The following is a 24757-nucleotide window of genomic DNA, read 5'->3' as shown; positions in this document are numbered from 1 at the left end:
TTTTTCTTGTGACAATTTGCATGAACTTCCTGATATACGAGTATGCAAATAATCGATTTATTCTATATTTTTTAACTTCCCGTAGAATAGTTATAGTAATGAGCCGAACATCAAAAATGGAAATTTTTGCATATCTTCACGTTTCGAAGGTTTCTGAACAGTTTGGCATACCTCAAAAATGGATGGTATGTGTATGTGTGTGTTTTGTATGCCCGCATTTTTTCATCCACGGTTTTGGGCGCGCGGATCAACCGATTTGAATGGTTCAAAAATCATTCGATTCCTATTGATAGGGAGTTGTGCTGATTAGTTTTTGGTAAAGGTAGGTTCAGTCGTTACGGAGAGACGGAGCAAAGAATGCAGAAAATACAAATCGAGTTTTTGAGAGAATGCAGTATCCGATTTGAGTGATCTAAAAATATTCAATTTGTAATGATTGGGAGAAGAGGTGTTTAGTTTTTGGTAAAGGCAGGTCCAGCGGTTTTGGAGATACAGAGCCAAATGTGCAAAAAATGGCAGTTTTTGAGAGAACTAAGCGTTCGATTTGAATGATTCAAAGAACTTTCTGCTTGTTACAATAAAATAATTGCTTTTGGAAAAAAAATTGTTTCCATTTTTTTTCTAAATTTTTCTTTTGTGTATCGTAAATATTTCAGATTTAAATTTTAATTCTGTTCTAATATACTTTAAACTTTGCAATTCAGTTTATATAATTCTTATAAATATTAGACAATGTTACAGTAATTATAATAATCTATTTGAAAACATTTAATATTCCTCGAACATTTCGTTACGGTATGGGAAGTTCCAGCAATTTGCCCTAAGGCACTATGCCACCCACTTTTAGTTAGTTTATATATGATCTAGTGTACCTATTCACCTGTCGATCTTTGTATTTATATTACCATCTACATGTTTAAATGTTCGTCTGTCTGTTTATTTACCCGTCTACCGATCCACATTCACCTGCTTACGTATCCAGCTGTTTACATGTTCACCTTTTTACCTGTCTATTAGTCTACTTGTTTATCAGCTTACCTCTCTATCAGTTTATCGGTTTACTAGTCTATTTGTCTATATTGTTTATTTTGTCTTTTTTTCAACTCTCTCAGCTGTTTACCTGTTCACCTGTCTAATTGCCTTGCTGCTATCTATCTACATGTCTACCAGTTATAAAAGCCAATTTGCTTATCGGCCTACCTTTTTTTCTATTTTTCTTTCTGTTTACCTGTTTACCTGTATATTTGTATACCTGTCTGCATGTTTACCTGTCAAATGAATGAATTTAACAGTAATGAATTTTGGATCCTGTCTACTAGTCAGCCTGTGAACCTGTCTATCTGTATACTTGTCTAAATTTTCGATTATAGTAAGATGATGAGGATAAATGGCTTATCAATACTTTATTTTTATATCTCATTAGTAGATTTGAATCTACGAAATATTAGCATTCTTCAAACTAGACCGTTAAAAGTTCAATACAGTATTTTATTCTAATTTCCTATGCATTTTACAATAAATTTATTTTAACATGTGCTTTAAGAATAATTATAAAGGTAATAAATAAGCATAAATTTTACTCTTGTGAAATTTCATAAAACATTATTTATGTATTAGCACAAAACAACTTTTATTATTAATTGTGCATTATCTAATTCGCTTCTGATTATTATCCTCTACGAATCAGGTGTCTCCCAGTAGAATTTCAAATATTCACGTTAAAATTACGAATGACATATTCTCTCGTCGTACTTTTAGAATGTAAGATTCCCAATAGTATTTTTCTTAATAACACCCACACCCAGAACCAAAAACCACCGATCTCGAGGCGTTTTCTCGTATTTCAGTATCTCTATTTTTTATTATTATGACTGAGATGCGGCGCCGGAGTCGCTTTAATTATTCTCTACGCGTTTTCACAATTCAATTCAGGACGTGTCTTTGTCAGAAATGCGAAATTTATGTTAAAATTCAACAACACCATCTTGTTGACAACCAGGAACATGGTGGAAATTAAAATTTAAATTAATAAAGTTATTAAAATAATGTATTACTTCTTGGTAATTAAAACATTCACAGTATACAACTGGTACATATTATATTTTAGATCATTTTTTCCATAGGAATATTTTTTCCAATTATAGGATTTTTGATGAGACTAAAAATTCTACTATTACTTCTATTAATTGGCAGTTTGTTTTAATTTGTCATGCTTGATGAAAGGTTAATTTCAAGGACAGTGTTCAAAACGCTGATTATGATTGTCAAAAGCATTATGAATGCTTCTCATTTCAATGCGACACCTATATGATGCAAAATAATATATGATTTAGGTGAAAACTGAGCTAGTAGAAATAGAATTTACTAATAACCATTTTTTTCTGAATTTCTCTTTCTCGATTTGTTTTATTATGAAAATATTAGTAAATTCATTATTTCACGATCCTGACAAAATGCGCAAATTTTTTATCAAATTTTTTAAGACACATCAGTACATGTTTTGGAGGAGAGCTTTTCAAAGCCGATCATATTTAAATACATACATAGTTTAACAAATAGTTTTAAATTTAGAAAACTTGGTGCAATTGCAGTCATTATTTTTGACTGTGGTCTCAAAAATTTTATTTACTATCGCGGTTCTTAAGTTTCAATATACAATTATAGTGAAGATCAACGTCTATAACCGAAAAATGATCAGTTTTCACCAAAGCTTCGGACGTAATAGTTTTATACTATTATTCCATTTTGGCTTGACGTTGAGTTCTGGGACACTTTGTCCCAGACATAATAAAGAATACTAATGAGTATCATTTTAATTATTTTATTATAAGTCTACATGTAATATATCATATAGTTTACCCTATTTTCCTCTACCTCCGAATAACGTATGATGCACATATGACAGAGAGATTATCTACATGCTTCCTACCGTGGTATTAAATTTTTGAATGATGGCTGTTAAATTTTGTATGGATTAGCATATCCGCTTTTGGACTTTTTGCTTTTATCACAAATAATACATTTTTTATACGGCTGGTTTATGACATATGAAATTTTAACTGCAAATAAGTTCACGTCAAAACAAAATGGGTTATGGACATATTTTTACTGTAGATGTAGTTACAGATTAAACCCTTTATGGGATATAAAATTATTGATTTAACCCATAAATTGATTTAATTATTGAAAATAGGTAGAAAAAATAAGAAAATCTGTTCAAACCATTTTTTTGGTATTAAATTAATATGTAACTTGAGTCACGTGAATCATTAATACTAACTAGCGGCCGAAAATATTTTCACGAATATGGCACTTCAGGTAGAAATGTTTAGCAAAGGTCATATTGATATTGGTTTTATTGACAATAATATAGAATTAAAATTTACACGCCATGAGATGGCATGGCATGAAAAACAACCATGAGGGTTAGGATAAAATAATTGCTTAAAAACGAATGTCCTAATGGTTTCAATTTAATTATTAGATTGGATCTTTATACATTCCAATATTTATATCCAACCTTTTTTTTCAGGACAATCAACAAGTATGTTGTCAACTCGTATCGGGGCTTTAGGGGCTATCCCCTGTGCTATTTCCTGGCTCTACAAGGGAATTGCTGACCGAAGGCAACGATCAGGAGCCAGGTTCAGCGTACGTGTCAGCGCCATCGGACTTTCGCCTGCACATGGATCCCCTCCTTGTGATTTACTATCGGCGCACGCCACTGGTAAGTAGAGTAATAGAAGATTTAAGTCAATAAAAGGAATTTCAACTAATGCAAAGTCTTTTTGCAAGCCTATGTAAATGTAGCAAGATCTCAAAACTTCATAAATTAGTAATAATTTAAACGTCCAAAAGGGCATTCAAAAAGTAATCAGAAATTATTATTATATTACTTAATTTTCAACATTTACTGCAGAACGCAAATTAATCTATGAAGTTTTCTACAGTTATAATGCACTTTTTTATCATTGTCAAAAATTCCAATTGCTATTAGATTGGGTTGTTTCTATATACCATAAAACTACATTAATTTTTTTATTTGGGTTCTCGTTAAAATATACCTAATAAAATATTTTTATGTATATTACTAGTTCACAATTACATCGCTAGTGCTAACACGATTGTTCTTTCTGAAAGTACAAATTATGAGTCGTAAATTTAATTATTGTCGTACACCTAGGTATACTATATTTAATCACAAATAAAATCACAGTTGATTACTGACCCCGTTCGTAACGCGACGCTAATCTTTGGGATCATTAAGCAAGGCTAATAAAACATGTATTTTTAGTACTTACTTAACATATGTATATATACGCTAGTTGTAAATTATTAATTTTGATGGAATGGGGTTGCATATTTTAGATAATTTTATCGTCTATATACAAAAGCAAAACCACTTATTATTAGATTTATATTATATTATTACAATTATAAGACAATATTATAATCTACAGTTTTTTCCATTGAAAGCCATATCGTGAAAGTAATTTTGGAACTTGGAAAATTTAAATACATTGGATTACTCAATTTTTGATAATATAATAGATGATAATAATAAATATTTGTCTCCAAAAAATATAATTTATTATATTCAGTTTAAGCTATCAATGTAGTATGTATAAAAAAATATTCGAATTTTAAAGACATTTGGCAAATTAGTTAAAAATCGATATATTTTTATGAAATGTATTTATAGTATAAATGAAAAAATACAATAGTAAAATTTCTTAACGCATCATTAATTGTAGTAATGTTACAGCATTTTGCTTACTGGTTTGTCCTATTACCAAAAACCATTAAAAACCATTTCTTGCCAAAACAATATCGAATTCTGTTACTAACTTCCCGAAGGAGTTTATGTTTTCATCAAAAAATCCGATTTGCTAATTTTATGTTTTTTCCATGTTCCAAGACATTCTGAATCGAATAAGACTAACTTTGGAAAAAGTATGTGTGTATGTGTGTGTATGTGAACAGATTTTTTGCTGTAAATCGACGTTTTCTCAAAAACGGCTGGACTGATTTCAACAATTTAAAAGCCTTTCGATGTATCTCGATGAAGACTGGTGTTTATCAATTTTGCAAACAGTTTCTTTGTAAATCTCAGAAACGTGAAAAAATTTTCGTCTACGTTTCAGCTCGCAATTCTGATTTTGAAAATTCAAAAACTTTTCGAAAGGTATTGGTTTGGAATCGTGCTGATTAGTTTTTGGTAAAGATCGGCCGGTCCGATTTCTTGTAATAAAGTATTAAAAAAATTTTATATTTTTTTCAAGGTAGATACCATAGTCTTATAAACCATACTAAAATATTACGGCCCTACGGCAAGCCGTTTAATTTTGAAAATTCTTCAAAGTTTGCAACAATTAGTATCGTTTTTTTAGCATTTATCAAAATTAGACCTGTCATCGACGTTTGCTCAAAAACGCCTGAACCGATTTCAGAAATTTAAAAGCCATTTGATGTTTCTCAATGAGGACTATCGTCTGTCAGTTTTGTGCGACGATCTGCTGAGCTGTTTCTTTGTAATATGAAAAAAGTGTTAAACTTTTCGTTCACATTTAAGCCTATACTACCGAATCGATTTTAAAAAAAAAAATTTTAAAAAAATAAATTCTGTTCGAAAGATATTAGTTGGGGATGATACTGATTAGTTTTAGGTGAAAATCTACAGAGCCGTTTTCTTGTAATTGAAGGTGGAAAAAAAATTTAAGCCGATTTTGATGGAACTATTTTTGGCAGTGCGGTCTATCTAAATGTCAATATTAAGAGCTAAATCTATCAAAGATTCATTTTTATTTATTTTGGAAGTATTGGAGCCCTTGTGAGCAAAGAAATTCGGAAATATCCATGTTAAGGACCACCCTAATGTACATGTAGATATAACATTTTTTACTTTTGTAAAAGAAATCAACCTATATTTTTTCATCCCTATCAACTTTGTTTTCATACCTGATCAACTTCTTTCATTTCCATACCATATCAACGCATCTTACCATGTGATTGACGTATATACTCGTCATGAAGTCAATTCGGACAACTCAAAACTGTGCGCACTGTTCGATGAATGCGCCACAATTAAGTGGTTAATACACCATTCATATATAATTCAACAATTGCATCAAACAATCACCACTGTCTATACTAAGCATGTCGTCCACCTTAAGCCCACTCTGTCAGATATCAAATTAAGCGATTAGACTAATCACAGTCGCTTAATTATCGTCGCAGCTCCTCCAAATCCTTTATCCTTTATCCTTTATTCAGAGGGCCGACACCGCCGACACAGGGCCGATAGCGCCCGTTCATTTGTCATCTGGTCCCGCCGGCCGCACGCGATCTCATTACACTTCCGCTGTTTTTATATATTTACATTTTTCGCGGGCACATTTTCTTGTCGTTGCGTGAAAATGGAACTGGAAAATACTATAATAGAAATGCATTAGGCAAAACCGAAAATTTATGCTCCGAGCGCTTGTGACTTTGCGATTTTTATAACGGTGTTATTTATTGCTCTTAGTACGACTTATGTCTAATGACGGTTTTTAAGTTTTTATAACTCTATATTTAATGACCCAAGTTTAGTGTTGTCTGAATATGAAATTAAATATTTTCATTAGTGCATCTAACGCAGCTATGACGCAGACATTAACAGTTTATTGAATGTTAAACACTAAGTTTGAATATTCATTATAATCAACGAATTAAGTGATTCATTTTGGGTTATCCGACTTCATTCATAGATATATGTTTAGTCGTTATCACAATTGCATTCTTGTTAACTTTCCGAAGAAGTTTATGTTTTCATAAAATCCGATTCGCTAATTTTGTGCTTTCTCGACGATTCAAGCCATTCTGAATCAAATGAGACCAAATTTGGAAAAAGTATGTGTGTGTGTGTGTATGTGAACAGATTTTTAGCCGTAAATCGACGTTTCCTCAAAAACGGCTGGACAGATTTAAAAAATTTAAAAGCCATTTGATGTATCTCGATGAGGACTAGCGTTTATCAAATTTGCGCGATGATCAGTGAAGCCGTTTCTGTGTAAATAGTAGAAAAGTGAAAAAAAAATTGACCACTTGTTAGCCCGCAGTTCTAAATCGATTTTGAAAATTTAAACTGTTCGAAAGATATTGGTCGGGAATCGAGCTGATTAGCTTTTGGTAAAGATCGGCCAGGCCGTTTTCTTGTAATGAAGTTTGACGATAGGTACCATAATCTTATAGATCATACTAAAATATTACGGCCCTAGGAGAAGTAGTTTAATTTTAAAAATTCATCAACCCATTACGGACTCTTTAATTTTCTCTTAAGTCTTGCTACATACTAGCTTTCAAATGTTCTATTCGAAAGGCAACTAGATATAATATGCTGCCAACATAATTTTTTACTAAATTCAATTCATATAAAGAAATTTGAATTTTATAAGAACGCGGATTAGCAAACACTAAAGTACTGGGTTTTAACACCAACTTTAGTCAACTTTATATCGAGCAATATATGGTACCAGATTTAAACTTAACATTATAGATCCAAAAATATGACATCATGTGCAAATTGCTTTTCAGGGGTATTGCTGACGTCATAAAATACCATTCAAGTTTTATAAATTAATTATTTAAATAGCTAAATCTCACTTCTCATTGATGAAGTATATTATTTCCACTTACCACTTTTTATTTTATGACCCCAGAAATATTCTAATTACCTTAACATTTTAGAATTTTTTTTTTTCAAAAGTATACTTAGCCAGTACACGAAATTCTCTACAAAACAAAACATTATTTGAATACACATAAAATTACTTCTTAAATTTACTTAATTTCTTGCAATATTGGTAAATACCATGAGCAGTTCTACCTTAATATCAACAATATAAACTTTCATTTCTAAATTATTTTCAAACACATGCATTTTATTCCTTATCATGCTCGTTTCGAATATTATTACCATTACAACTGAAATATTCTTCTCCGGAGGAATTTTAATGTATAATGTCCAAAATAAATTATATGGTTTGTTTATGATAATTATGAAAATATTTGAGATTTGTTCTAATATTACTAAAACGACCGTCTCATTTTAATAAGAATGTCAATTACTGAAAAACACATTAGGCAATGCGTTTTGTGGCTCGCTTATGGTAGAAATGAAACATTCTTCGGATTTATGTGGGGAGGTCAACCTGGGGAAAAGAAATGTCGATTAATCTCATATGGTATTCTTAAAACTGATATTTTACTACAATTTAGGTTTCGTAAAAGAACCAGTTTTTGATGTACATAGTTTACTCTATTTATGAGTAATAAGATTTGAATCATGCTGAATATTGTCAAAATGTTATCTTTTTATTGTGCATTCAGGCGTTTTACACATAAACAGCAATGTCACTCATATGTTATGAACCTGAGTCAGAAACACCCTGTTATATAGGATCGTTTTATTGACATTTGTGCGGTTTCTAAGTAAGGTTTTTTATGTGACAATCTGAGAAATGCGCCTGACCGCAAACTAACCACAGGGCTTTTTTCAATATTTTGATTGGAAAGTTCTTCATAACATGGCCTTGCCATAACATTTTTCTGTTATACGACAGAATCGGTTCCTTATTATCCCAAAAGAATGCAAAGTTTATAATTTTTCAGCGATACTGTAATTCAAAGCCTTAAATCGGGCGAAATCGCTATCACGAGATAAACGGCCACATTGTCAATTTTTTAACTAAGGTTTTTTAATGACATTCAGAGCATTATATTCTAGGAGCTTTTTAGATTGACATTCATAAAATATAAATATATATATAATATGTCCTATTTGATGCAATTTTACTAGATTAAGTTACGTAATTGGATTAAGATATTTTTTATTCTTCTCGATTCTGGTATATGCAGCAACGGAGCAACGAGTGAATTAGGATGATTTTTTTAATTTTTGATAATGTTTATCTTGTTTTCATGAAGTCTTTAATATATAGTACCATCAGATCATCATTCACGAACCAGGATGCACCTGTCATGTAATTTTAACCAAAGTTTCTGTTTTTTGTTGCTTGTTTCTTTTTATTGATGTTATTTTGTTTGCGATGGCTGAATAAAATTTTTAGGTACACTTAATTTAATTGTTTTTTGAGGTGTATTGCTAGTTAACTTCTTAGGACAGTTATAGTAATGAAGGTTTCTGAACATTTTGGCATACCTCAGAAAAAATGGATGTGTGTATGTGTGTGTTTGTCCGCACGTTTTCGGGCGCACGGATCAACCGATTTAAATAGTTAAAAAAACATTGGATTCCTGGATTCACAAACAAGTGGATTCATAAACTAGACCTTTGCGCCCAGTTCTCGCTTATATTTCCTCTATCCCAAAAAGGTTATCCATCTACGCCCAGCAATTATATCACGTTAAAACCTTGTCGGCATAAATCTAAAATACTATTATATTAAGAGTTTCTGCGTTCTGTGCATTTATATGAACCCACCAATATGAATACATTATAAGCAGAAAGTATGCTGCGCGAAGTGGCGTATGATGTATGCGGCACGCGACTTGATGGATGATGCCATCGTCATAGGCTCATAGGTCTACTGTTCTACACCAACCAGAAACCAGAAACCAGAAAGCATTCTGACCGAAAAGTTACTTCGAGTGCGATAACGTTGAAACGTTTCAACTTAACTTGCCAACTTTCAGATTCGATCGGTTATAAAGTGGACTTCATCGGGATCGGGAATAGATACATTAATTAGGTTGTTGTGTGTGGGCTCTGAAAAATGTCAAATCTGCTAGCTTAATTTCAATTAGTAACTAGTGGTGCATGGCATCGTGCCTTAAGGCAAATTGCTGAAACTTCCTGTACCGTAATTAAAAATCTTGGTACGGAACCCAAAAACACTTACACAAAATGTGTACACATTATTAAAATCTGTATAAAATATCTGATAATTTAATGTACATATGTCCAATGAACATTTTTGTCCGCCAAATGACATTTTTTTAACTTATTTTTATTGAGAGTTCATACCCGCTGAACCTGCCATCCCTAAAATTTAATCAGTTTTTCATCTTGTCAATACAAGTAAAATGTTTCTTAAATTATTAAAATCAGACGCTCCGTTCTCTTAAAAACTGAGTTACCGTTTTTGGCACGTTTTGCCGCGAATCTTCAGAACGACTAGACCTGCCTATGCCAAAAACTAATCAGCACGACTCCTTATCAATACGAATTGATTGTTTTTTTAATAATTCAATTTGGTTGATTGGTGTTCCCGTCGACAAAAATTTGTATCCGCACACATACACACACACACATACATCCATTTTTTCTAAAGTATGATATATAAAAATTTTCATTCTCGATTTTTTTTGCGATCACTTTAACTTCGTCGTATGCATAATGTCCCTAACTTTGAAAGATCAATTTTATATAGCAGGTATCTCATTGATTTTATATTCAAAACATATTTTTTCGAACTATATATATTCAATTGCATTCAAGAAATATACATCATAAAAAAAAGAATATTTATATTTGGTTTTAATTTTATATCACACTTATCTAACTCTTCTCTTATGAGATTTGAAAAAAAAGTTTTAGTAGAAATCCACTTCCAGGCAGAATCCCCATGAGAATCTAGCTACAATTAAGTAAAAATCTAGTTACAACCCAACTTGTAAATTGTAAATCATTAAATTTACTGAATGTCCTATACTGGACAGTTGTAAATAGAGTTAAAAAAAAAAAAAAAAAAAAAAAAAAAAAAACAACTTATCTGATAATCTAAGTAAGATTTGGTAAGAATTTGGTAAGATTTGGACAAAACTTAAAGAGATTTCAAGAGCAATTCAATGAGATTCTGAAAGATTATAATAATGTACTAGGCAGGATCTAATGAGATTTTAAGATCTAATGAGATTCTAGACAGAATTTGTTAGGCAGAAATAATAATATATACTATGCAGAATCTGATGGAAAGTTTCTATATGGAGTCAAATTAGAATTCAGTAACAATTTAGTTAGAATCTGTAAACAATCTATCCAAAACCTGATGAGAATTCATTTAGAAACGAAGACACAAATCTAATAGGTATCTACTGCAAACCTAGTGTGATTTTAGTGAAAATCTTATCTAGAGTCTGGCAAAAATCTGGTTACAATTATATATGCACAAGGACAATAAAAGCGACCATTGGCTCATCATGTTTTTTTTTTCAAACTTTGATAATTTATTAAAATTAAACCAGTTGTCTTAAAGCCGTAAAATTTCAGTATGTTTAGTATGATCATGGACTCTGTCATCACAAAAAATCATATATTAAATTCAGATTCTTTGAACATGTTAAACGAATTTATCAATTTTTCCATTTCCATCAATTTTATGAAATTGGTCCCATAAAATTCAAATCGGCGTCCCGGGGATCATGTGTTTTCATACGGTTCAAATGCAAAGGGCGTTTTAATTAACGAGAAGTCTGGGCTCGTGCATTTTACGTGATATATACTGTTGTCATCAATATACTTGATAATAAATTTCTAATTATGCATTCGACAATGTTATTGTTTGGCAGCGTGTGTTGGCTGCTTTTATGATCAAGGTTTTCATTATTTGCTTCGAATTGTGCCATAAATTTTATGCTTCTCTTGATTCATAAACTGATTTGATAGTGTTTTTATAGATTTAATTATGGGGGTATTAAAATTAAATCTGTGGTTATGGAAATATTGTTTGATATTAGGGATGGTTATCATAGTAACATTTATGTAGTTTACTGGTTTTGCAATCCACATTTTAGACCCGTGGTCGGAGAACCGGGGTAAACTACTCCAAATGGGGTAAGAATGGATTTTCTGGGGTAAGAAATATCTATATTTTATTGGTATTCACTGTATTTGCTACGTAGTTGACCATATAGGAGTAATCTCTTTTTGTCATGGGGGTAATATGAGTTTTAGACAAAAACATTTTGGAGTAATGATTAAAAGAGTTTCCCGATCGCTTTATAGACTATCAGATCAAAATTTATAGCAATTTCTATTTTAACCTATTTTATATAGCAAACCTTTTGAACGAGAGCGAGCTTTGGAGCTAGATGTAAACAATGTGATAAACATGTGACTTATATTTTCGAAGGTTTCCAGAATGTTGCTCAAATGCAGTTTCCATATCTTATGATTTTCTATTTCGATGCCTTATGCTCTATAACTGCCCACTTACAAATCCTTCAAAATCGATATTCTTCTCCAAAGCACCTCCTCTGAATACTAAACGTTGCATTATTATATAAGTTTGTCATTCCGATTCCAACGTATATCTAATATTAATACATCACCTTTTGTCGCAGAAGTGCCCTACCCGAGCCCTATGTAAATTTAAGCAATCTGCGTGTGTGTTTCTTTCACCCTTTTTTGAATACGCAAAAACCAAGGAATATGATCCGTCGTATGCATAATGTCCCTATGAATACATACGTCTAGATCTCTACCGAAGGAGTCTACTCCTTGGCAGAAGCCTTTGTTACTCCCAGAAGGATCTGTATATGTAGATTTTTCAAGGAAGAGTTTCTTTTGATTTTATGCGAAAGATAACTCAGATTTGATGCTTTATGCACCTGAGCTCTCTAGGAGTCGTTTCGAATGCGCTTTTTTGCTGGTGGAAGATGTTCTATTGTTCAACCTCTGTGATCACATTTTGGTTTTTTATATACTATTTCTAATAGATCTGACATCTTTATATTGATTACAAATATGAAGAAACCGTTTCTGAATAAGACAGTTTTTAAATATTTGAAATTTAATCCTCATTGAATATTCTGATTCAATTCTCTATTCGTATGTCAATCAGGTCAATCAATATTTTTACAGTTTTTGCCATACGATTATTTTAGAGATATGAATAAAGCTATTTGAGTGTGGTGGCAACTAAATAGAAATTGCAGCTAGTAATTAATGACTATGTATATTATTTTATAAATTTGTTGCTTTGATTTAAAGATAATGGTTTCTTTATATATAGACAACTAATTATTGTTCCAATAAAATAGAATGGGGTGTGACACAAAAGTCCAATTTGACTTTCAGCAATTATACCGTTTAAACTGTATTACAACACATAACCAGTATCTGACAACCAAGTGACTAACAATATTCAGCAAAACTTCCAGATAATTCCTAATTGTAGATTTTTTTTTAAATATTTTTCTAATTTTTTTTTATCTTTTAAGCATAAGGGCTGCAAAGAAGCAGCAAAGGTGCAAACATATATAATGTTTCATTTTTAATTTTGAAGAAATAATACTAAATAATAGCTATATTATACAATTAATGCGAAAAACAAATTTCATGGAATTCTTTTTACAAGGATTACAACTGTATATAACCTCGATCTGGTATTTTGTCAGAAAATTTCATCAGTAGAGTTGAAATAATTGTTAATTTAATGTATTACTTGAATTGCTTTGTAACTTAATTTACTTCTTTATTCACTATTTTTTTTATTGTTTGCACCTATTCCAGTGTAGAGATTTGCGAGATAGATCATTTGCATCTCATCCACTTATAGAAATTATATAAAAGACCGTTGAATCTAGTTCAAAAATAACAATACATCTTATAAAAAAAAAATCAATGACGTATATGTACTCATTCAGGTGTCATGAACTAAAAAAAAGAGCACAAAACGTGAAAAGCTACCAAAGAAAAAAAATTTGTCTTTACAAAATTAGCAATGTGATCGTATACTCCTAATATCGAGGTCGCATAATTTAATGCAATTATGGTTACAAATATTTTGCCTTCTAGTTTAAAATAGTGTCGTTATAAAATTCTGTACTTTACTTGGTTTTGAGATACATGTAGTGAGTCTTTTCACAAACTGACCTTTATGGTTCAATTTTCTCTACACAAAATATTGTGGCATCTCACTTTGAATAAGAAAACGTAGGTATATTCACTTTATGCAATAATTTTTTTTCTAAATTTCTAACATACTGCATTTTATTTCTTGAATATCAGATAAATAAAGAACTCCTAGTATAACTTTAGATTTTCATGTTCGACTTTGAAGTTCCAAACTTGCTGGTAAAAATAAAATGCTTTGTTCAAAATATACTAATTTATTTTAAATATTGCTTGATTTGCCATCTTCATGGTAAGAGAGTTTATTTTACATATTTTTACATTAACAAGAATTCAAAATGGCGGATACATGGTTATGGTGGGAAAAAACGACACTCACAGTAGTGGCGCGATATTTGAACTTTAAAGTACATATTTTATTACAAATGACATCATAACATATAAAATTTAGTAATATAATTATATCCACTAGCAATAAATCTGATTGTTAATTCAAATAATCCACCAAATAAAACCACGAATCCTACCATCTCAGATTCCACAATTGAAATCCACATATAAATCTAACCTGTCAAGGGACAATTTAAATATCATCCTCAATTTAAAACATGTCAATTACCCAAAAATCCACACCGCCATTTTCATCGGTTTCAGTTCACCCTTCGATTTACACCAGTTTAAGGATCTAACTTTTGACTCTCGTCCTTAAAAGAATATGCATACGCCATACACCTCGTACAACTTACACACACCATCCTGCTCCACATCCTGCAGGAGTAACTTGCCAATCTCTCGAGGATTATCGCCATCTATTTAATATAACAGTACAGACGTTTTCTTGACTGGCAATCAGGCGGTAACAAGGGACGCTGTAAAAGTGACTGATGCATGCCAAATTGCCAGAGTCAGGGGCGATAAGCCACAGTCGAAGGGTAATGGAATGGGTAAATTATAGAGAAATATATTAAGTAGAGAACCAATCCAAATATCCGGTTTGGAAAATTAAAATTAGTGGTGTATGGCATTGCATCTTAAGACGAGCTATATTAACCATAGATACATGAAAGTTAACTATTACCAGAATTTCGAACCCTTCCCTGGACAACCTGACATCGTACAGTACCATGTCCATTTTAGTTTAAAAATATTCCAATTGAAAATAGCGCACTACGATGTGAACTGGCAATGGTAAATCTCTCACACTATTCTTCCTCGAATCGAGTTGAAGTTCAACTAAGCTCACGGACCTGTCCTAGAGCAGTACTATCCATCATTATTTACTATTATTAGTAAGGTATCATTTAAATGAAAATACTATCCTTAATTGTGTCCTATATTTTATTTATATTATTCACTTATGTTACTAGATGTTATATTATTTGGCAGTGGTAACAAATAATGAAATTAAAAAAAAATAGTAAGATTAGATCCAACAGTTTTTTTTATAAAAGCAAGGGCAGTATCATGATTATACTCATGTAATATTACAATCCACTCATAAATTATATTTTCAACTTCAATTTTACAAATAATTAATCAATATAGGTACCAGGGGTTGTACAGAGCCTGCTGCCAGCCAAGTACGAAGCAATAACTTTGTATTATTTGTCTTATAAGTAAAAAATCGTCTCTTGCAGTTGATTTATTGCTGATAATTCCGAAGTAACATTTGTAACTGTTGTACAGCCCTTGTAAGTTTCGCATCTGAGGGCATGAAGTAACAGAATTTAGAAAGGGGGTTAGAAAATAATTTACACATTTTCTGGATTTCATTACTGTATTAGAATAAAAACGCAAATGATTAAAATATATGATTAGGGGGGTTTAGATATTGCCTGATTTTTTTTTATACGACACATCTAACTAAAACACAAATCTGATAAACAATAGATTAATTAAAAACAGATATCAATTATCGAGTTAACTGTGATTGACGAATATACGCGTCATGGACAAGTGTCATGAATTTTGTGTATTGGCAAATATATGGACAAGTGTCATGAGTATAAAGAGTGACAATTTGCTATTTGAATTACAATTTTTGAAAACCATATTTTGAAAGCCGCTTTAGATATATTCGCAAATTTTAAATTGCTCAGAATATTTTGATTGTATAAAATAAGTAGTTGTAAGTGGCATTTTACCTAAAGGCGAGTTGCATAACGTTTCTGAAATATGGAAAATATATACAAATAATAAGATTTGAGATTTAGCTATTTAAATAACATTTCCTATTATTTATATTCAAAATTAGCTTTTGCTTTTCATCAAAAAGTATTCTTACTTTCTTACACATAGATGTGCAATATTTCATCTACATAAATCCGTTTTTATTTTAATACGAATGTATTATATGCTTATAAAGAAGTGAAATGTAGTAATAGCATTTTTTAATTTTATAAAATAAACCGCCAATTTATTCTGTGGTTGACGAATATACTCGTCAAGAGCTCGACTCGGACGTTTGTGCCCACTCGCAATAATTAAAAACATTTTCGATAAACTTATAATATTCCAAATATAAGTTTCGATAACTTAAATAATATTCCAAATATAATTTATACAAGTTATATCTAGTATAAAATAATCTGAAACTTTTGTAAACACGTTCTATGTCAATCAGGCGTATTAAGTCTTAGTTGCGTTAGTAAAATTAGAAGTAATTATTTCTTCTTGATTCAATTACTTAAACAATAAGGCATTTCATAACCTAAAAATTATAAATAATACTAAAATATACATTATTTTATTTTAACATTTTCAATAGCATTAACTAGGTGATTTATAAACTATTACGGACGCTATATTGGAAGGCAACTAATAGGTTTTTTTCATTTTTAACTTTCCTTAAGGTAACTTAAAATCAAAATTCAAAATTTTTGCATTTTTTCACGTTTTGAAAGTTCCCGAAAATTTTGATATACCAGTGTGTGTGTGAGTGTGTGTGTTTATGTATGTATGTTTGGATACAATTTTTCGTCCACTTTTTCGGGCGCACGGATCCACCGATTTGAATGGTTCAAAAAACATTCGATTCCTATTGATTTGATTTGATTGAGCTGATTAGTTTTTGGCAAAGGCAGGTCCATTCGTTTCGGAGATACGGAGCAAAGAGTGCAGAAAAAAGAAATCAAGTTTTTGAGAGAAATGAGCATCCGATTTGGATTATCCAAAAAACATTCAATTCGCTGTGACGAGGGGAAGTAGTGATTAGTTTTTGGCATAGGCTGTTTTAGAGATACCTTAATTAAGCAGCTGTTTTAGAGATACCGAGCTAAATGGGCAAAAAATGATAGTTTTTGATAGAACTAAGCATCCGATTTGAATGATCCAAAAAACTTTGTGACGACTGCTAGTGTTGACGTAACGATTGTTTTTGGGAAAAAAGTTTCTTTTGAATGTCGAAAATAAAACGAATTTTAATTTCTAAAGTTTACTAATATACTTTAAATAAATAATTTTAACTTTGCAATTCCGTTTATATAATTTTTATTAATATTAGACAATGTCCTTTATTTTCAATTCGATTGATTAAATTTTGTTCATTTAGTTTTCTGTAAACATAAATGAGGTAGTGTTTTTAATAATATATTTGAAAATATTTAATATTTCTCGAATTTTTCATTTCGGTACGGAAAGTTCCAACAATTTGCCTTAATTTGCCACAACTAGTTAAGTTTGAATTTAATTATTATACCTGCACAACTTTTATGTCATATTCCATTTGTTTAGACATTTTACTAAATAATCATGTATTTTTTCGTGAATGACAAATAGATCTGAACTTTATAAAGTTTCCAAGACAAACATCGCTAGCCTGAAATAAAATTTTCATACGCAAAAGTGCGACAATTATAGGTCTCTGTTACTTGCCAAAACATTTTTTAATAATAATTTTTTGATTTACCATTTGCATATAATTATAGGCTTATAATTAGTGATTTTTGTGATTATGTTTAATTTTCTTACAAAACAAAAATTTGGACCATAAAGGGTTAAATTCGTTGCAGCAGTGCCCAGAGAAGCTTTCACTTAAAATCGTATGTAAGTTCGCTATATTTATTTGATTTGTCAGTTTCTATATACTACATGTAAAGAATAACATATATCAATATTTTATCATTTACCAAATTCCTTCCGGCTATCTTCCTAACCCGGGTTTGTGTTTTGGTGCGATATTTCATTAGAATATCACTTAATCATCGACTCGCACGCATTTGGCGAGGGCACGTCAACACCGCCGCCTCGTCGGGCGGATTCGGATTTATTTTAAAAACCGAAAGAGAAAGTTTTTAAGTGCTCCCGGCTTTAAAAAGGGCTTTGCGAGTTTAAATCTAAAGCGCCCTCGAATAAATAAAATACTGCTGATTTACAAACAAACTTTCTACTAATCTGTGCGAGAGTAAAAAGTACTTGTTACATTTTTAATTGCGCTGGAGGCGACGGGGTAATTGATGCAGGAATTAATTCGATAACCAGGGTAACAGATTAGTAGACGATATCTACTAATAGTTATTTATTATTCTAAACCACTGGTTATAAGTTAAAATTTGAACGAAACAATTGAAACTCATTTTTGTATCTAATAATTTTAATAATTTACTAAAAATGATATAAGCCAAATTTTGCCCTCCTCCAATCTTTCTTCTAGTTTTTACACTGCGACTCTGTCCACAGCGGGCTTTTTGATTTATTATGGATTTAGTATATATTAATTGAGTGGATTAGACAAGTGGCAGTGGCTATCATGATAAATTCCATAATCCGACTTGAAGCCCGCGCTGCTCTCCTAATCCAAATGTATGGAGAATCGATACTGCTCTCAATGGGACTTGCTGATATAACTTCATATTAAAATGAAATATGTCAATTATCCCTGACGTATATCCTAGAGATATATTCAAAATACATAATACGTGCTGCCATGTTGAAGCGATCTATAATAAATAAGAAAGGGGCTATTGGATAAAGGTTACTTTGTTATTTATGAATCACAGGATAGAGACGCAGTTTAATTTGTCGATTTTTTCTTTATCTATTATTTTTTTCGTAAAATTATTTATTTTGATAACTAATTCAACCAACTCTTATGAGTGCTTTAAAATTTCAAGTATATATTTTTTATTTTTTACAGAATCTGACGAATCTCCCGGTGTATATTTACGAGAAGAATTATTGGGAGGTCCAACGGAACTTCGAGCTCCGACTGCTGAAAGGGCTGCTCTTTTTTTGGACGCTGCTTTAGCCAGCAGATCACAACATCAACAACAAAATCAGCAAAGTTCGGGCCAAGATCCTGCCCTGCTTTTTACCCTGCACGTGTATCAGTATAGTCTTGCTGGAAAAGGAGGAGGTCAGTTTAATAATTGTCAATTAGAAATGCATACTAGGATTAATTAATTGTCTTAATAAAATTTGTTAATTAAAGATTTGTTTAAAGAATGAGGGCTTTGGATTTATTGTTTTATTGGAGCAAAAAACTTGTTTGAATTGTTTTGAAATTTGACTTCTATAACTCATTCATTAACCATAATGATTTTTGCGATTACAGATTGCCTAAATTGTACCAAAACATTATCAGTACAGTATTACTATTAGTATTAGTTCAAAGAATCTTCAGCAAAATATTTAAATTAGAACTTTTTGATGAGCATAGAAGAAATGAACAATATTAACTATATATTTTTATCTAAGACAGATCCAAATCATTAAATAAAGTCAAGTGATTGAAAACCATTTGTGAAATATTTTTTTACATAACTCCACTGTTAAATTCTTATTTGTAGCAATAACCTGATCAAAAATATTAACAAATGTGTTCCTTTTTTGTACTAATTGTATATATTTATCTATTACTTCTCTATTGTATATTTTAATACAATCTATATATTGGTTCTGATTTCATTCTATATGTGACCAAATCTATTTATTATGCACCCTGCACACTTACAGTTTTACCAATAATAGAGGTGGTCAGTTGTGTTTTATAGCTTTTGTTGTTTTATTCATTGATTTTTAGGTTTCCGAATTTTTAAAACCGAATCTTTACGACATTCAATAAGTTGTAAGGTTAAGAATGACACTTTTCATGCGAATGGCTGGATTTACAGCTTTACGTTAAATGTAGAAATGTATAAATGAAATTGAAAGCATTGATGTGAATGGATCTCTTGATGGAATGGAAAAGTTTGCAAAAATAAAAAAGCAATAAAAATTTACAAGTATTACTTATTGTTTATAATTACTGCTAACGCCAGTGAAAGTTTTAAGCACAATATTGTGTACAACCTATATATGATACTACCCTACAACCTGTGATTTTCTAAAAAAAAAATAAGTAATACAATAAAACATAAATTTATATTATATTAACTCTCTATAATTTTTTTCTTATTTCTTTTCCCAGTTGCTGGTGGTAGAAGTCGCCTACACTTGATAGACCTCGGATCCTGCGCAGGTCGCGGGTCTCGTCTGCCCTTATCAGGGCTGAGCAATGTACTTCTGGCTGTTTTGAGTGGCCAACGTCATCCACCTCACAGAGATCATCCTCTGACACCTCTGCTAAGGGATTGTCTACAACCCTTATCTTGCAGAGTGACGGTTCTGGCTCACGTGGCACATTCTCAGTGTCACAGTGACGCTCTGACTACTGTCCAGATTGCTTCAAGGGTTCATAGGATGAGGAGGTGATATGCTATTTACATTTGTAAAATATAAACATCATACTATCAATTGCTACAATATGTTTGATCAATGTGTTATTTAGGAGGCGTGTTTTAAAACAAGTCAATTGCACAACGTCTGACGATCACAAACAGCAAAGTGAACCTGATCCATCAAGCAGCGATTTGTCTGCAGATACTGTGATTTATTTAGGACCTGTTGATGAAGCTACTGATGGAGAACATCCACCTGTATATTTACCTGGTATCAATTCAGGAGATAATAGATGCGCTATGGGAAAGGCTTTGCGAGGATCTGGTGCAGAAATAAAATTATCTAGGTACGTTGTGTTTGGAATTTACCCACAAGTTTAAGAAATCAAAATAAAGATTATTTATATTAAAACAGGTTACCGCCTACACATAAGAAAGTGACTTCGTCACCTGCAAAATCTTCACCCGCCAAAAAGAATGTCCAAAAAGAACAAGTTTTAAGTAGTCCTGCAAGAAGTAGTCATAAAGGTAGCGAAGAACAGTGGATCGATGGGCCGAGGGTGTCCAAATCAAAAGTTGCTGAAGCTAGGTTTGTATTTCATGTGGTACAATATATTTTAAACTTTTATTTTCAATATATCCTTTACCCAGGTGCATGATGAAATTACACTCCGACCAGATCAAACAACACGAAACTTGGATAGACGGTCCAGCGATTAAACTGCCAGTAACGCATTCAACTGGCGGTTATGGTTTTATGGACAGCCACAAAAAATCCATGATACGACAATGGGTCCAAAATTCGACTTCACAATTGCAGAGTAAACGTACGCCTACTAGATCATATTTACCTACCCCAACTAGTCTACCTATTGCAAATCATGAAGAGATGTTAGAAATTGAAGTTACGGAGAAGAAAACAAAAATTGAAGAAAGTGTTGTGAAAACTGGTCTTCGCGAGATGAAACCAAGTGATGCTATCAATGAGCAAGTTGATGAGGAAGATAGTAGTGAGGAAGGACCTTCAGAAATTCCTCCTGCGTTGGAACTAATCAGGCCTTTATCTACAGATAGTTTGAATGTTTGCAACACGCAAGACTCTTGTTTGCAAGTGACTGAAGATGACATTGCAAGATGTATGTCGGTAAAAGATCATCCTTTGAGTGCTTTGAGTTTTAGTGATGTCACAGCTGTGTCTAGTTTCAATGGTATTTATGATACCTTCAGCGAGTGTGATATAGATGAAAATTCTAGAAGGCATTTTGATCAACTAGCCAAATTACGAGAACTTTTCCAGTCCCAACTGGCAATGGCTGAAGTTACTCCACATTATGGAGCCAGCAGTGTTTATAGTGAACCAGTATATAGAAGAGCTGACGGCAACGGCAGTGTTTACAGCGAACCTGCATACAGAATGTACGGAAAATCAGAATCCAAACCAGATCTAGTGATTGATCTAAATATGGCAAATGAACTGTGCAATCTTAGACAACCAGACGGCGCATCTGATCCTAATATAAATGAAGACTTATCACTGCCAATTGTGAGCTTGGTATCAGTAGATGCTCCAGATGTCATTTGCTCTTCGTCTGCCATCATAGTACCAGTCCAGCAACAAGAACTGTATGACAGTGGTCACGAGTCTACTCCAAGGGCTTCTAAACATTCCGGTATTTCCAGAAGAGCGGAAAGCGGTTACGACAGTGTGGCTTCTAGTAGTGTGGTCAACGCAAATATGAGTTACCATAAAACTCCGAAAAATACCAAAGTGAAATGTAAATACCAAGGTGATAATAAATCTTTTTGTAGCTGGCTGAGGAATCCATTTACCTGCGCGAATCCTGAGACTGATGCTGAAGTGAGCGATTTTTAAAATACTTTTTGGTGATGGTTGCTTTGTCTTGTTTGGGTACAACTTTGCGGAACCATTCTTACCTCTAACCAGAGATCACCTAATAGAATGGATAAATGATATTAATATAAATTTAAATTATTCAGCATTTGTTGTGTTAGGTGATCTCATTTTCAAACTTAATCTATTTTCTATGGCTATTTTTATATAATACTAATGTCATATATTTACAACTTTTCTACTCTCTTCTGGACAGACTCTTTTAATTGACTCCATCATAAACAAAATTTTTAGACAATTAGAATAAATCGTTTTATCATCATCATCGATCGGTTCGAATGGCATCATTTACTTAAATGCAGAAATTTTTATAATATTTGACAAATATTTTTATTTGCATATTAAAATTATGAAACAGGTATAAATAACATCGACAAGTCGGATATAATTTATTTACCCGAAACTTGTTTCATTATAGAAAATTTAAACTAAATTATCATATTATATAGAAAAACTGCGCAAATTTTCAATCTAGGCAAATTAGCTTTTTTGACATCAAATTTCTTCCAAGATATTTATCATCGTATTAATTTAAAAATATTAGTAAATGCGCCTTAATATCACAAGTTTTTACTAGGTAAAGCGTAATTCAACTGACAAAAAATATAAGACTTATAATATGACTAACACCGAATTATATTTGATATGACATATTATTATAATTATGTATAGTAAACGTAATTATAATTAAGGAAAATATTATATAAAATAATATAAATAAATTTTGATATTATAATATACATGTACTCATATTTATATTATACATAAAATACAAAACACATATCTAAACTAAATTTTAAAATCGATGGCGTAAAATTTTGAACCGAAGCGGTTTCTATGTGGAAAATTAGTACGTTTGTGCTATTTTATAAATTTCATTTTTTTATTAAAAATTTGTGGTATTAAATATTGACTCTAATTGTACCGGTATGAAATTTGTGACAAGATAATAATTTATTTTAAGGAAAGCATTATTCTGGAAAATGTTTGATAATCTAGATCTTTTTGGAATTATAGCAGAAATTTGCAATCTTGCTTAAGATAGATTTGAATGTCATAAATTTTAAAATGATAACAAAAAAAACTGACGAATAAAAACAGCTATTTACGTTAAGCGACAATTTGATAAATTTAGATTTTGGTGCTTATGTAAGGTATTAGCATTTTAATGCTATTGATATTATAAAAAAAACTAATAACAAAGTTTGTATGTAATTGTTTAATCATTATCATGCAAATTCTGTTAATAATGTGAATTTTAAATTAAAAATATCGTTTTACATGCATGTTGAGGGATAAGGTGGAAATTTATTTCTACTTAACTAAAATTACTTTAATAGTTCTTCCTTGCAGTGCTTGCCTTCTTCGTTGGATTTATTCTAAAAGTTTGCAAAATATAAAATTAATGCAAATAAAGCGAAACATGCAATTCTAATTTGTTAAATAACAGTGAGGTTTAATTAAATTTAAAATTTGTATTAATTATGATCTTGCTACTATTTAATACTATATCAGAAAAAGCAACTTCGAGACTTTTCTTCAATTATTTTTGGCTGTTGCGTTTACGAGATAAATGTAGATTTTTTATAAATTAGTTAATTATTCATGTTATTTATAGTAGACATTTTATAGACACATATTGTGTATATCTAATGTTTCATACATTTTCTAATAACGAATCTTCTTTGGAATCAAACTCAAAAATAATCGAGAGTTTTCATTAAAATATTATGAAACCAAATTTAGCAAATTTGAAAAAAGTCCTAAAATAGAAATACATAAATAGCTCTTTTTACATATGCGTAATTCGTAAATTTTGAAATTTTAAATTCATTTTTGACAGAGAAAACTCAAAAACTTAATATTTAAAAGCCTTAATTTTTTGTACCTCAATAAGTACATTAATTAATATTTATCAAATATAGAAATGGGATGTGAATTAATTTAATAGCAATATAGATCTTCTATTTTGTACAAATTCAATTCCAAATAGAGAAAAATTCGTGAATAATTTTACATTTTTAGTGGAAACTTGATAATTGCATGTTAATTGTTGCTATTTTTCGTAAAGTATTTTCAAATCTAAATCAATTACACAAAATAAGATTCTAATTCATAAAAAATCCTGAATTGATTCAATTAATTGATTTTATGGTAAACTTTTTTTTGACATAACGAATAAATTTCTTTCAGTAATTTATGAAGTATTTTTCATACTTTTGACTGACATTTTTTTCCATGTTCCAAAACGTCTTTTAAATTTAAAATACTAATACTTATTTTTGATTAAATATTTTGTGTTTTTCATTGGATTTTAAATATCAACGTCAA

General features: G+C 31.1%; 1 protein-coding gene across 1 annotated transcript; it reads left to right on the top strand.

The window, feature by feature from the left end:
• Positions 1 to 3391: 3391 nt before the first annotated feature.
• Positions 3392 to 22387, top strand: LOC113386722 (kinesin-like protein CG14535). The gene is made up of 7 exons (XM_026624481.1): positions 3392 to 3425; positions 3533 to 3727; positions 18993 to 19211; positions 20265 to 20544; positions 20625 to 20861; positions 20930 to 21103; positions 21166 to 22387. Exons 1-7 carry the CDS (start codon positions 3392 to 3394, stop codon positions 22385 to 22387), a joined length of 2361 nt encoding a protein of 786 aa, XP_026480266.1.
• Positions 22388 to 24757: the final 2370 nt, after the last annotated feature.

Source organism: Ctenocephalides felis, unplaced genomic scaffold (assembly GCF_003426905.1).
Source record: "Ctenocephalides felis isolate EL2017-DRISC unplaced genomic scaffold, ASM342690v1 CF-g0.4_SCAFFOLD_03571, whole genome shotgun sequence".
Classification (NCBI taxonomy): domain Eukaryota; kingdom Metazoa; phylum Arthropoda; class Insecta; order Siphonaptera; family Pulicidae; genus Ctenocephalides; species Ctenocephalides felis.
This window is presented reverse-complemented; position numbering and strand designations above follow the sequence as displayed.

What these genes read in the sequence shown, in the direction of transcription:
- LOC113386722 (XM_026624481.1), top strand. Translation starts at nt 3,392, where the DNA reads ATGAGATGGCATGGCATGAAAAACAACCATGAGG. An exon ending in TCTTGCTGGAAAAGGAGGAG is followed by an intron (nt 19,212 to 20,264) that starts GTCAGTTTAATA and finishes TTCTTTTCCCAG; the next exon opens with TTGCTGGTGGTAGAAGTCGC. An exon ending in AGGGTTCATAGGATGAGGAG is followed by an intron (nt 20,545 to 20,624) that starts GTGATATGCTAT and finishes TGTGTTATTTAG; the next exon opens with GAGGCGTGTTTTAAAACAAG.